Source organism: Gossypium hirsutum, chromosome A12, assembly GCF_007990345.1.
Source record: "Gossypium hirsutum isolate 1008001.06 chromosome A12, Gossypium_hirsutum_v2.1, whole genome shotgun sequence".
NCBI lineage: Eukaryota > Viridiplantae > Streptophyta > Magnoliopsida > Malvales > Malvaceae > Gossypium > Gossypium hirsutum.
The window spans coordinates 83,713,341-83,728,454 of record NC_053435.1 but is presented as its reverse complement, the minus strand read 5'-3'; the positions used below and the strand labels follow the sequence as shown (position 1 = coordinate 83,728,454).

Sequence of the window (15,114 nt, the reverse complement as noted above, 5' to 3'; positions counted from 1 at the left end):
GGAGCATTTTCTCTTTGGCCATTTCAACTAGCCCAACTTGATTGTTTCTGAGTCCTTGCAACTCGAGATTCCTGGGATAATTTTTTCCCTTTATATACCCAATTCCATCCCTTATATAAATGCACATTCTTCATCCTTTACTCACCTACATCTCAGTCTCCTCTAAATTCTTTTTTCTTTTTTCTTGTGTGTTGAAATTGTTGGGTTTAAAGATTTATTACTCTCTCGCTTTGAGGGAGACATGATCATAGTTTTAAGTTGTATTTAAGTTTACGGTGATATCATAGAGCTCGGCAACCTACAAATTTTACTTTTCATATGAGTATGGCGCCATCACTTAAGAAACTAGGATCGTTTTGCAATTCGAGGTCCAAGTTGACGATGACGATGATTATATCTTCTCGGATTGAACTGTAACTAAGGCTTTAGTTTACAAAAGTTATGCTATCAAAGGATGGAGCATAATTGGAGTACTACTTGACGGTGGTTATGCGGGTACGACGACCAGTTTCTCCTCGTTAGAAGAAAGTGCTTTATAAAATCCACACAAAAGTGCGAGGAAGAAAAATGTAGGGGCCTTCCAGCATAATCAAGTAATTCGAGTTGTCCATTACCACCAAAGACAGTGACTTTGTTAGTGAAACATGTTACACTCCAATTATGTCACATGTTATAATAACAGGTTTAACGCCTTTGATGGATATGGATAAAACGAAATACTTGATTATACTAAAAGGCCATTGCGTTTTATTCCTCATACGTCTGTTTAAGTTTTATAAAGCATCCTCCTTTGATGAGAAAAAACTTGTTGTCGTGCACGCAGAACCACTATCAACTAGGGCCGCATTTATGCTCTATCGTTTGACAACATTATCTTTGTAAACTTAAAGCCCTAGTTACACTTCAACACCAAACCATATAATCATCGTCAATTGGGATCTTAAGTTGCAACGATTAGGTTTCCTAAGTGATACTCCATACTTACATGGCAGATAAAATTGATAGGTTACTCAGTTCCATGACATTAATGTAAAATCAAACATTACTTAAAAAAACAGTTTAGATAAATAATCTTTTTAAAAATCAGCTTAATTTCTCAAATGTTTTTTTTTTCCAGCATACTTACATAAATCAGCCCGAATATGGCAGTCCGAAACTGTCACTGTTGCTGTTGGGGCTGGTGGGGGTGGCACGCAAACGCCACATGTTAACCATAAGTTTCAATAACTAGATTTTCTCCCTCACTCCTCCACCTTATCCCCTCCAACCCTTTCTCTCTTTCATCATCGGTTAACGACTTAAACGATACGTAAAGCCATAAGCATCCCCTCTTCCCCAGCTCTCCTCGAAAATGGCCACAGCAGCACCCATATTGGACTCCACCTTGGTAAACCACCATCACTCTCTTTCTGTTTCACCATTTACTTCAAATTTCATCTTCAACTACAGAAACAAAACCTACCCTTCAATTCCCCATGTGGGTTCTTCGTTCTTGAGTGGGAAGTCCCTTAGAGTGGTCCAAATTGGAGCCAAAACACCCAGATTGGGAACTAGGAGGAAGAAAAGAGTGGGTGTTACAGCTTCATTAGGGGGTCTTTTAGGTGGAATTTTTAAAGGGAATGATACAGGAGAGTCCACTAGGCAGCAATATGCTGCGACTGTTACGACTATTAATAAGTTGGAACCCACCATGGCTGCATTGTCTGATACTGAGCTGAAGGAAAAGACTTTTGCTTTGAAGGAACGTGCCTCTCAAGGCGAATCTTTGGATTCTCTTTTGCCTGTAAGTTTAAATCATTTCTATGGTATAGATTTGGGATGCTAATAGTTTGTTAAATTAAAGAGAAGGAGCTTAAGGTATCTTATTACCCAACATGTTCTATTACAACATGACATCCAACTTTGTACTTGTGTTTTTGTTTGTTGCAGGAGGCGTTTGCTGTTGTAAGAGAAGCCTCCAAGAGGGTCCTTGGACTTCGTCCTTTTGATGTCCAACTAATAGGTAAAGTCTCATGTTCATATCTATCTCCTTGTCGAAATTGATATTTGATGCTTATTGCTGGTTCCTACAAAAAAGAACTTTAGTTGCACAGTGATCGTTAGTAATCTAGAGCTGAAAATGCTACTAGGACTGCTTTTAGGATCAGCCCAATGTTTCTTTGTCATTGATCAGTGGCCACTTCAATGTGTGAATTATAGTCTTGAGTTTTTCACTACCTGGTTATGGAAATTTTTTGTGAATGCTTGTAATAGAAGTTCCTTGAGGTACCTGAACTTTGGTCCTGTAGGTGGCATGGTTCTTCATAAGGGAGAAATAGCTGAAATGAGGACTGGAGAAGGGAAAACACTTGTTGCTATTTTACCAGCTTATTTGAATGCATTAAGTGGAAAAGGAGTTCATGTGGTTACTGTCAACGATTATCTGGCTAGACGAGATTGCGAGTGGGTTGGTCAAGTTCCTCGCTTTCTAGGGTTGAAGGTTGGCCTAATTCAACGTAGGTCTTGTTCTTTACTTGTTTGAATGTATATTTAACTTCACAATACATTTTACTAAAGCAGTTGTCATAAGCTCGAGATTAGGTCAATCAGACCTCATCAATTCGAGCTGCATGCTGATTTATAACTTTTATAATCATTATAGCTAACTACTTATTATTTCTTTTTTACCAGAGAATATGACAAGTGAACAGAGAAGGGAAAACTACTTGTGTGATATTACTTATGTCACCAATAGTGAGCTAGGTTTTGACTACTTGAGAGATAATCTTGCCACGGAAAGTAATTCTTGCCTTACATGCTGGCTTTGTTTTTTGTTGCTTTGATTCAATCAAGACATTATAGCATTTCTGCTTAACTGACTGAACTTTTTATTGTAAGCAGAGTGTTGAGGAGCTTGTTTTGAGAGATTTCAATTATTGTATCATAGATGAGGTTGATTCTATCCTTATTGATGAAGCAAGAACGCCACTCATCATATCTGGAACTGCTGAAAAACCTAGTGATGCATATTACAAAGCAGCAAAAATCGCTGCTGCCTTTGAGCGAGATGTACATTATACCGTGAGGCTGCTTAACTCTATTGTCTTTCTTTTTCTTCTAAAAATTAACACAATCTAGTTACTAGAGTTGTAAGTTTTACCAGGCGGTCTCCTTAATTTGGTTGTTACATCAAAAAAGGCTGCTAGAATAGTACTTAGAATATTGAGTTGGGGCCTCCTTGAATAATTCTTGTGAATATATAGGTACGATGATGATATTATTTTGGTGCATTTAAACATGAATAAAAGTTAACCTATTAAGAGTCACTGTCAACGTAGATCCAAGTACATGAAAGAACAGAACTTTTAAAAGTCTGCTTAAATAAGAAGGCTGTTTATGCAGGTGGATGAGAAGCAGAAAACTGTTCTACTTTCAGAACAGGGTTATGAAGATGCTGAAGAAATTTTGGATGTAAAAGATTTGTATGATCCACGGGAACAATGGGCATCATATCTTTTGAATGCTATTAAAGCGAAGGAATTGTTTCTTAAAGATGTAAATTATATTATCCGGGGCAAGGAGGTGCTTATCGTAGATGAGTTTACTGGTCGAGTTATGCAGGTAAATTATGGTTAACTGATGATATCACTTACAAGCGAATAAAATTTTTTAGGTAAGATATGAGATTAATTAGGACAAATAGTTATATATAATATTACTAATGTTTCCATCAGGGCAGAAGATGGAGTGATGGACTTCACCAAGCAGTTGAAGCGAAAGAGGGTTTACCTATTCAAAATGAAACTATAACTCTAGCATCAATCAGTTACCAGAACTTTTTTCTCCAGGTTGGAGATTTTCTTCTCTTGAGTAGTTTGGTGAAACTCTTTTTGGAAATTTATATTAATTCAACTTCCCAATGCCGCTACATTTGCTATACAGTTTCCTAAACTTTGTGGAATGACTGGCACTGCAGCAACTGAAAGCACAGAATTTGAGAGCATATACAAGCTTAAAGTTACTATTGTCCCCACAAATAAGCCCATGATAAGAAAGGTTAGTTCTAGCTTGCCTTCCATGATCATATATTTTTTATTTGTACTGCAGGTTATGATTTGCAGATGGTGAGAACTGAGATTATTGTCATTTTGATCCTAATCTCAGAAATCTGTTGCTTTATATTTAAGATGTTATCCTAATCCCTTTGCTCTTTAATGTCTTCTCAGGATGAGTCTGATGTAGTGTTCCGGGCAACTAATGGAAAATGGAGGGCAGTTGTTGTAGAAATTTCTAGAATGAACAAGACAGGCCGTCCAGTGCTTGTTGGCACAACAAGTGTTGAGCAAAGTGACTCATTGTCGGAGCAACTGCAGCAAGCTGGGATCCCCCATGAGGTAAGCCCTTTTTTAAGTTATGGATTTAATGTTAGAAACGAAGAATTATGGCTGCAATGTGCTTATTTAAGTCTTCTTTGTATAAAGATGTATAGCTTCGTCTTGTGCTTTGAGGAAAAGAAACTCAAGCACAACGATGCCACTAAATGTATTTGTGTGAGATATTAATAAATTATTTGTTAAAGGTTCTCAATGCAAAACCGGAGAATGTGGAGAGAGAAGCAGAGATTGTAGCACAGAGTGGTCGTCTAGGGGCAGTGACTATTGCTACCAATATGGCTGGCCGTGGAACAGACATCATCCTAGGTGGCAATGCAGAATTTATGGCCAGGCTGAAGCTTCGTGAGATGCTAATGCCAAGGTTAATATTTGATATTCACTAATTTAGTTTTACTTGCAATAGTTTGTAAGTTATCGCAGCCTCATAGTGGCTACTTGCATCATGGGAACTGGTCTACATTGACATTTAAAGTGTGTAAATGTTGCAGAGTTGTCAAACCAGCTGGAGGAGTCTTTGTATCAGTGAAGAAACCTCCTCCAATGAAGACATGGAAGGTTTTATGCTCATTTGCAATATGAAAATATTTTGGTATTGGTAGATGAATTTAATTTAGATTAGGGTTGCTATTCCAGGTGAATGGGAAGTTATTTCCGTGCAAGCTATCTGACAAGAACACCAAGTTAGCCGAGGAAGCCGTAGAGTTGTCTGTCAACACTTGGGGCAAGAAATCTTTAAGTGAACTTGAAGCTGAGGAGCTTCTGTCTTATTCTTGTGAAAAGGTGTACTACATACAGCAAGAGTTTACTTTGCATATTGTCCGACATATTCACTTTTAACCCCCTTGTACCTGTTAAGAATCATTGAATCCATTGATATACTACCAAATAGTATCTGTCAGATACGCTATAAAACAATACTCATTGTAGTTTTGTATTTACAGGGACCTGCTCAAGATGAAGTTATAGCCAAGCTACGAAGTACTTTTTTAGAAATTGTAAAGGAATATAAGGCCTACACTGAGGAAGAGAGGAAACAGGTTGTGGCAGCTGGTGGGCTTCATGTGGTGGGGACAGAACGTCATGAGTCACGACGAATAGACAATCAGGTTAATTCGAAATACATTTATAAATTTTTTATTTGTTGTTTCAAAAAGAAACAGAAGAATCCTGATTAATTCAGAATACATGAAATATGCTTCTGTAGTGTCTGTTCCATTCAATTTTAGATTGCATTTCATGTCCATGCAGCTTCGTGGAAGGAGTGGCAGGCAAGGGGATCCCGGAAGTTCTCGCTTTTTTCTAAGTCTTGAAGATAATATCTTCCGTATTTTCGGAGGGGATAGAATTCAGGTTTGCTCTGTGGTTGCATTTTTCCAATTTTCAGTTTGCTAATCGATGTGCTTGTTAAAACTTTTTCTGGCAAATACTTGAAGGGTTTGATGAGAGCTTTCAGAGTTGAAGACCTACCGATTGAATCCAAGATGTTGACTAAAGCACTCGATGAAGCTCAGCGGAAAGTGGAAAACTACTTTTTCGACATTCGTAAACAGTTGTTCGAATATGATGAGGTCTTAAACAGTCAAAGAGACCGTGTCTATACAGAGAGAAGACGAGCCCTCATGTCAGACAATCTCCAATCTCTTATTATTGAATATGCTGAATTGACAATGGATGACATCTTAGAGGTGAAGATTTATGACCTTTTTGGCTAACACTCTCATTTATGTCTATCCAGGTTCTAATCAGTCTTCGGGTATTTATTTATTTTTATTTTTATGATAAATAGGCAAATATTGGTTCAGATGCTCCAAAAGAAAGCTGGGATCTTGAAAAGCTCATTGCAAAAGTTCAACAGTAAGAGTCGACTTTATTCTCTATGTTTGATTTTCGAAAAGGGGCAAATACTCGACGGGATTGTCACCGGAATTCTGTCTAATTGCAACTATCTTTCTATCCTACATCATTTTTTGAGTTTCGGAACTAGTATTCACTCTCATGCACTTCGAAATACAATACTTGCCCCGAAGGATTTAGGATCCTGTTCATCATACTTGTATACCGGTTCTTCCTCATGCTTTATGCAGAAACATACTAACCTTTCTATACATACCGCAATAATTTCAGGTACTGCTACTTTTTAAATGATTTGACCCCAGATTTGTTGAGGAGCGAGTGTTCAAGTTATGAGGAGTTACAGGATTACCTTCGCCGTCGTGGTCGAGAAGCATATTTGCAGAAAAGGGTCAGTATATCAACCATATTAAACAAATCTAAGCCTTCTTTATTGCTTTAACTTTTTTTTTTTTTTTATTTTGTGCCTAAACAAAGATTCAAGCATATTTTCCCACATAATTTTGAATTTAGGATATGGTGGAGAAGCAAGCAGAAGGGTTAATGAAAGAAGCTGAAAGATTCTTAATCTTAAGCAATATCGACCGTCTGTGGAAAGAACATTTACAAGCCCTTAAGTTTGTACAACAAGCTGTAGGCTTACGCGGATATGCTCAACGTGATCCACTAATTGAATATAAGCTCGAAGGGTACAACCTTTTCTTGGATATGATGGCACAGATACGACGAAACGTAATATATTCGATATATCAGGTATGAACAAAACTTGTTATATGGTTTATGCACCATCGCATAAGCATCTCAAGCTTACTCGGTTTTTTTTTCTGGTCACAGTTCAAACCGGTGATGGTAAAGAAAGATGAGGATGATAGGTCAGACAAAGTAGGTACCAATGGTAGAAGCGATAATAAAAAACCCGACCCGGTTGGTGCAGTAGAGTCATCTTCATCAACTGCCAGTGCCTAGTGTTCTCATTGTATCATTTTCTTAGAGGGAAAGTGAGAGATTATTGTAAGTGCTGTTTTGTTGCAGTCCTATATAATTGAGTAAAGATTAGATTTGTATAGATTTTTCAATTTTCAAAAGGGAAAGAAACATGTCCAGTTTATTGAACCTTGGAAAATTACATAAAAATCCGACAATTTTTGCTACAGATTGATTATGTAATATTTCAGAGAAGCTTGTACAGTATAATAATTGATGTCTTCAGATACCAACTTTGTCAAAATTTGATGTAAATGATGCTTGTTAAATATATTAATTGTATTTTTAGTAATATGCTGAGATGGAATTATATGTGATAATATACTTATCGCATTAGATTTTGAAAATAACAGGACTTACTGGATTTAAGGGTTAATGTTTGGTCAAAACTGAAATTTTAAAATGTATAAGGATTAAAAATGTCATTTACCCACGAGGCATAGTTATAATTGTTACTTTAATTTTAAGCCTTTATTAAAATGAAAAGATTCTATAAAATAAATAATTTAATTTAAGTATTTTTAATATAATACTTTTAGTTTTGACTTTTGAAATTTTATTATTTAATCTCGGGGTTGATAAACAAAATTCATGACTTTACACTAATCTAATAACAAAATTGAAGTTAAAATTTATAGCCATTTTTAGATTAAAATAGTTTCAGGTCTAGTTCATTTCAATATCAGATTTCATATTTAAATTAAATTTTTAACTGTTTATCATCAATGTAAGGATATAAAAGTAATTAGCCTTCGAGCACCTTTTTCTTTTTTCCGTCGTCAACTACTTTAAGGAAACATCAATATTTCATTCAGTTTATGTGGACTGACAAATGTATTGATAGTAAGATTATTAAAAAGCACATGAAAAGGGTCATGGGTAAATTAAACGATTTGTGAAGGTCTCTTCCACATAGGGACAAAAAATACCTATGCTTTTGCACCCCATTATTATATTATATAGGTAAATTATGCAAATATCATTTAACTGTTAAAAACTTTTATATTAGGCAACTAAACTAAAAATTTTATAATTTAAGTATTTACCTTATATAATTTGGTTATTTTGATTACTCCCACTAAAATTACAAACGGTAAGCTGACATGACAGTTAAAAAAATTATAAAATAAAAAATTTAACCCCCAACTTTTACATATCATATTAATTCAGTTATAATTTTAAAAAATCAACCCTCAAAGTTTACAAATAATCTCAATTTGATCTTAATTCTAAAAAATTCAAAGAAATTTATAAAAATACATAAATAATTTAAAAAAAGTATAATAATAAATTAAAAAATAAATTAATATTAATATTAAATAAATATATTATATTAATATTAAATAAAATAAAAATCCTCTATAACACCTAATACTCGACGTGACCGGGTTTGAGTTACGACACCCAATGACTTCGAAAGAATTGAACGAGGAGCTGTATGAGGTGAAAATCTCATGTACGGTTCTGTAGAGTGGCAGTAAGGGTGACTTATCTGTCAACTTTTCCACTATCACCCCCAAAAAACCAAACTCTGCCTTACGTAAGGTTGCCAGAGTACGATGACGTGACCGGGTTTGAGTTACGACATGCTACAACTACTAACGGAGTAAATTCAAACCATTATGCAACATTCAATCATTCAAACATGAAAGTCTATAGCATTCACGAACATAATAGGTTACACAATCGTTTTTGGGTCACACACGAGTTTAGGAAAGTTTTTTTGTTAACCCGAGCTTGAATTAGGACCAAATTGTATGGTTTTAAAAATTTAGGGTCGACGTCGCGACCTCACAATGTCATGATGTTGCCAACTTATTAAGTCATGTTGCGACTTCGAACATATCAACGTTGTGACGTCACTCATTGTTGGCACCATGTTGCAACGTTGGACATATGTGGTCGTGACGAGGTCTTTATTTTTTACAAAAACACCATTTTGGTTCCATTACAAGATGTGCAATACTACCTAATTGATTTATACCACCTTATACCATTAAAACCATTTCAAACCATACCATTTCATGCCAAACAAATCACCTAACAAATTCCAATCAAAACCAACTCAAACATGAGTTCATCCTATTCAAAATCAATTCATTTCAATACATTCATTCAAATGCCAAATCTACCTATGCCAAAACATATTAAAACATACCATTCAGCTTCCACAACTAACCTATCCATTTCATTTTGTACACCATGAATTTATATAACCTTATTTTGAACCAAAACAAACATACTTCCAAGCATCACTTTTTCAAATATGTAGATTCCAAAGATTCATTAACTTAGCTACCTTTTCTACCCCATTTTTATAACATTCCACATACCAAAACATAAAAGCATAAATCATCACTTATTCTAGCATAAAACATAACTAATACCATACATTTACCAAGTCACAAAGGCAACATATTACACAAGATGGGTTTTGTTACATTTGCTAAGTAGTAAACACTTTCAAATGCTAAAGTGCACACTAAGACCCTTATATACATGCCACAACCTTAAACTTAAAATAATCGTATATCTACCAATTTGGTGATAGTGGGAGCTTTGAGATGATTCGGCTTGGCAAGTTCCATAAGAGAAAGAAAACAATGAGGGTAAGTGTATATAGTGCTTAGTAAGTTCATATGTAAAATACTATGCTTACCTTACTTTTACCTAAATATTTAAAGCTATCTTAGTTTGACATAACTTTGAATAAAACATGGCACTCAAAGCATCAACAAGGTGAGCATTAATTTATAACCAAGATCATTAAATGCTACAAGTAACTTAACCTACCAATTCATGTTACTTTCATATAACATATCACAATGGTACATTCAATCAACAATCATAAGATTATAACAAGTATACATGATTCAACTCAGTCACCTTTGCTATTAACAATCATAAAAATATATCATTTTAAATTCAATCCATTCAATAACTTTTCACTTTGGATATCAAGTTCATTTCATCACGTTTCAAAATTTCAATTCCATTTATATTGTTTCGCCCAATGAACCTTAGTAAAGACTCTGATACACAGATAACTACACCACACTAATTGCTCGTCTAAGCTGAGTATATTTATATGGTTACCTGTTTGGGCTAAACCAATATCACAACACATTAGGTGTAACATCCGTGGTATGCCTTGGAGTTGGGTACAATGATATATCGGGTTAGGAAATAGTAGGGAATTTTCGAAATAGATAAAATAGAAATTTTGAATGTCAATTTAGAAAATAGTTAGAGTCGATAAGAAATTAGGAAATGCTTATTAGATGAGGAAACTTGATTTAGGACATTGACTAAATTGTAGGAAAATAGAAATTGATGAGGCAAAAGTGAGAAAATCAAAAGTTTAAAATGATTACATGGAATTGGTGGAAAAGGAGGAAGGACTAGGGGTGAAATTTTACTAAAATAAAGTATGATCCACTTATGATATTATGGAAAAAGGTAAACGACAAAATAGTAATTAGTTAAATTAGATAATTATGGAAACATAATGATTAAAAGATGAAATTGTGTTGGAATGAGATTGGTGGATTAATTTGTAAATTAATAAAAATTGATTGATTATTAAATTAAGAGATATTTTAATGGAATTGTGTAGAAAATTGAAGAGAAAAAATGAAAAGCCATTCATCTTTCCATTCCCACGCCACCACCATTTCTTTTTCCATCTTTTGGACTTTTGTTTTTATTAGATTTAGGTCCTTCCACTATTTTTGAACCTTTCTAAGCTTATTTCTTCAAATTTCTTTCTTGTTTCCTTAGCAAAATCAATAGAGGAGTTTTCTAGCTACCTTAATTTCATGAGAAGAGTCTTCATAGATGTATTGAAGGAGAAAGAAAGTAAGAATTAGGTTGTGATTTCAAGTGACTAAGGTAAGAGATGATGAAATCTTCATGATATATATGTTTATTTCAATAAAATAGCATAAAAAGTTATTTGATTGTGATTTTTAACATGAATATATTATATGTTTTCATATGGAATTGAAGAAAAAGAGAAGAATGGCGAGGATCAAATTGAAAAAAGAAAGGAAAAAAGGCTATCAAGGAGTAAAAAGAAAGGAAACCTTATTATCCAAACTTTGGTTGTAAGTAGTTCAAGAATTTTACCTTGTTTAGTTTTAATTTTGCTAAAAATTATGCTATTTAGATGTTTTAATTACTATTATTATATGAATTTATGAAATAATTTTTTATTAAAATCTATGTAAATTATGTAAATTCTATTTTGTGACTTGAAAAAATGAAGTAAATCATACTATTGGTGAAAAAGGGACAAAATTGAAAAGAAAGCAAAATATGCCATAATGATTTGAGATGTTGAAAAGAGGGTTTATATGAAAAATATTAAAGTTATGATGTTATGAATATTAATTGTGTGATGAAATCTACAAGTTTGGCATATATATATATGATCGAGGACTAAATGGTGAAAAGTGACAAATTACAGTGCAGCTTCTGAAACGTATAAAATGCTGCAATTTGTTGGAAGTAAAACTCATGTAGATGAGATGTGAACTATTATGATATAGGTGACATGCCATTAAGGATATTTAGTGCGCCCTCTATTCTGTTAGCACTTCGATGCCCTTTATTCCGATTGCACTACGGTGTCCTCTGTTCTGACATTGTACTTCGGTGCACCTCTGTTCTGTTAATGCACTTTGGTGCAACTCTGCATTTGTTTCCATAAATCCTAAATGTTTTATTTAGTCTACAGTGTGCTACTAAATGAAATATGGTTTAAACGAACAAATATGTAACATGGTAAGTTATGGTAAGTGTTTCAAAGGAAAAGATTGAGTTAATGATAGTGATGAGCAAAACTTAATATATATGATGTAATGTGTAGTAGTTTATATAACTAATATTTTTTTAATTTTTTTGATGTACTTACTAAACCTTCATTGGCTTAATGCGTAGGTTGAAGATAAATTTGAAAAGCTGGAACTGAGGTTGTGGTCGGCTCATCTCATCACATCGCCAAGCTTGGAAAAGAGTGTGACACTAAATTTTGGTTTAGTTTAGCATGTACATAGGCTAAACAGTGTGAGAATGGGTATAAAAGACTAAAATGCAAACTTTATAATTTCTGATATCTTAAATAGAAAATCAATATATTTGTGGTGTATGATAATAAGTGAGTGATATGAATGATTTATATGCTTAAATTGTAAATTGATTTGGTTGCATTTGAAAGTTGTATGCAGTGACTTAGAGGTAAAATTTATAAAATTGGCAAAGAAAACTTAAAATTTCAAATAGGGATACAATTCTTGAAAGTTAAATGGGCCAACTGTACGGCTGTGTGGTAGACACGGGCTATGATATGACTGTGTGAATATTGGAAGCAAATGTTTTTGGAACCACATGATTCCTGAGATCCATGCAGCCTGAGGACACAACTGCATGCCCTGTTTTTCATAATAATCCTTATTTAAGTTTAAAATACTGTTTCAAATGCAAGGATGTTTTAAAAAAAAAAAGAGAGAAAAAAATTTATCGAACTCATCTCTTGGCAATTAATTAAAAACATTCAACAAGTGATAATTTTACTTTGAACAAAAAGAAAAAGTTTTTTATTTTGAAAATTAATGTAGCATTCATTTTTGTTGAACACCACATACGTTTATCCATCATGAATCTTTTCTTAATCAACCATGAGTTCTTGAATGTTACTGGTAGAAGCTTCTGTATCAATAGGACTGTTGGATCTGGTGCCTTGAGTGTAGTATATTCATTTGTAAATTTGTAATTTTTTTGAACAAATTGATTAATAAAACAAATCCATTGATTACATTAATATTCTTGGTATAATTGCTCTCATATGAGTTTTGCATGCAAAGCAAAATAGAAGTAAATGTTACTCATCGGTTGTCTAATATTTAATTGATACTAAGCGATATTACGAGGTTGGATAGTAATACGAAAAGACAACTTATACTAGTAGACGAACCTAAATATGTCCTTAGTCTAATAGAAAATGAGCAAATCGATTGAAAGACTAATATGTCGTCTATCAAGTCCAATTGGGGAGATGCCTTGTCTTGGGCATCGAAGCGAATAACTCCTAAAAGATAGAAACGTAGATGTGACTGATTGGATTGATAGTACATCAGATTGGACCCAAAAAGAATAGATCCTAAATTCGTTTACGGGTTTTGTCGAAACCATTTTTTTGAAATCGACTTTTGTTTGAAAAAACGAAAAATAGGAATCGCAACCAATCTTTTTTTATGAGGTGTGATCTGATCACCTGCCCCCCTCACATGCGGTCACATTTCTCTTGTTGCCTTTTCTTGGACCATATTCGCTCGGCCATGTTGTCTTCCACTTTATTAAAAAACTCATTTTCTATGACAAGCTTTCTATTTAGCAACCGAATGTGAATCAACACCCTTTTCTATAATGAAAATGCAATGTAATCACAGTCAAAACAAAACGAAACAAGTCAGTATACTTCATACAAAGCTAGAATTTAAAGCAAGCAAGAAATAATAAATAGACTACCTATTTGTGTAACACCCCTTACCCGTACCCGAGTTTGGGATAAGGTACGGGGCATTACCGTAAACAAACATGACATTTCCGAAAAATCATAGGCTATAAAATTTCGTTTCAAATTAAAACCAATCAAACATATTCATAGTGTCCCTATTATGGGCCCGCGAGACCCAAAACATGCATTAAGAATGGTTCAGGACTAAACCGAGAGCTTAAGAAAATCTTAGGAAAATTTCTAGGTTTAAGCCTCACATGCCCGTGTGGAGGCAATGCACACGCCCATGTGCTTGGGACACGCTCGTGTCCCTTACCCGTGTGGAATTAATTGAATCTATTTTCCATTTCGAACCTACAAGAGTTTTCATATGGCCGAACACACACCCGTGCCCCTGGCCCATGTCCTTCACACAGCCTAGACACATCCGTGTCGACACTCGTGTCCAAAAACTTGAGCATTCTGTTTATGACTTCATCATGCATTTAGGGGCACACAGCCAAGACACACGCCCGTGTGCTAGGCCGTGTCCTCCAAGTGGTTGAGACACACGGCTGTGTCTCTGCTCGTGTGTTTACTACCATGCATGCTGACCTAAAAATTTTAGGTGCAAGGGACACATGGTCGTACCACACTCCCATGGAACTGACTGTGTGTCACACGTAGCCTAAACACACGCCCGTGTGTTTACCCGTATGGATCTTTTTGGAGGCTACAATCCAAGCCAATGGTCACCTCAACATCCACACACATCTGTGAACTTCTATGGCATTTAACAGGGCCTAAATATGCCCAATGACTACCTTCAATGGTCTATTGCATGTTAACCTCATCTCATTGGTTTTACACATGCTAGATCATCCTCTTTGTATTAAGGATTACCATATCATCAAACACATTTAGACTTGGCTCATTTTATAACTCATTACCAATTATGGCCTAGCCATCTCCAAGTGATTTCGCCACATTCCACATGTCCATTCATGATATACCACATTTAACCATCTCATGAACATTTAAACACCAACATGCACAATTAGTAAGTTACAACCTACATCAAAATGAGCCATGTCTTATGGCCATATACAAAATGAATAAGTATATCATTCAAGCCCTTTCATTGGCTAACCAATGACACATATAACAAAATAACCGAAAGCCTATACATGCCATTGTAACAAAGTAAAGGTATCTATATACCAAAGCAAGATAAGCTGATAGTGTTGACAGTACTCCAATCGTCATCCAATCTTCACGAGTCCATGAGCTCCGTAAAACAAGGAAAGGGAAGGAGGTAAGCATTAACATTCTTAGTAAGTTCAAATAATAGGAAGGTAAACTTGCCGGTTATTTTGCGTACAACCATAAAAGATATTCACGCCAAACATA

General features: G+C 34.7%; 1 protein-coding gene across 1 annotated transcript; it reads left to right on the top strand.

Moving 5' to 3' along the window:
* The first annotated feature begins 1,163 nt into the window (after positions 1 to 1,163).
* On the top strand, positions 1,164 to 7,437 carry LOC107922900 (protein translocase subunit SecA, chloroplastic). The gene is made up of 19 exons (XM_016853109.2): positions 1,164 to 1,783; positions 1,930 to 2,002; positions 2,289 to 2,495; positions 2,671 to 2,774; positions 2,881 to 3,060; positions 3,382 to 3,600; positions 3,714 to 3,827; positions 3,922 to 4,035; positions 4,206 to 4,373; positions 4,559 to 4,734; positions 4,862 to 4,928; positions 5,007 to 5,153; positions 5,315 to 5,479; positions 5,622 to 5,723; positions 5,807 to 6,058; positions 6,160 to 6,227; positions 6,498 to 6,615; positions 6,738 to 6,977; positions 7,059 to 7,437. The coding sequence occupies exons 1-19, from the start codon at positions 1,352 to 1,354 to the stop codon at positions 7,188 to 7,190; spliced, it is 3,078 nt and encodes a 1,025-aa protein (XP_016708598.2). The 5' UTR covers positions 1,164 to 1,351; the 3' UTR covers positions 7,191 to 7,437.
* Positions 7,438 to 15,114: the final 7,677 nt, after the last annotated feature.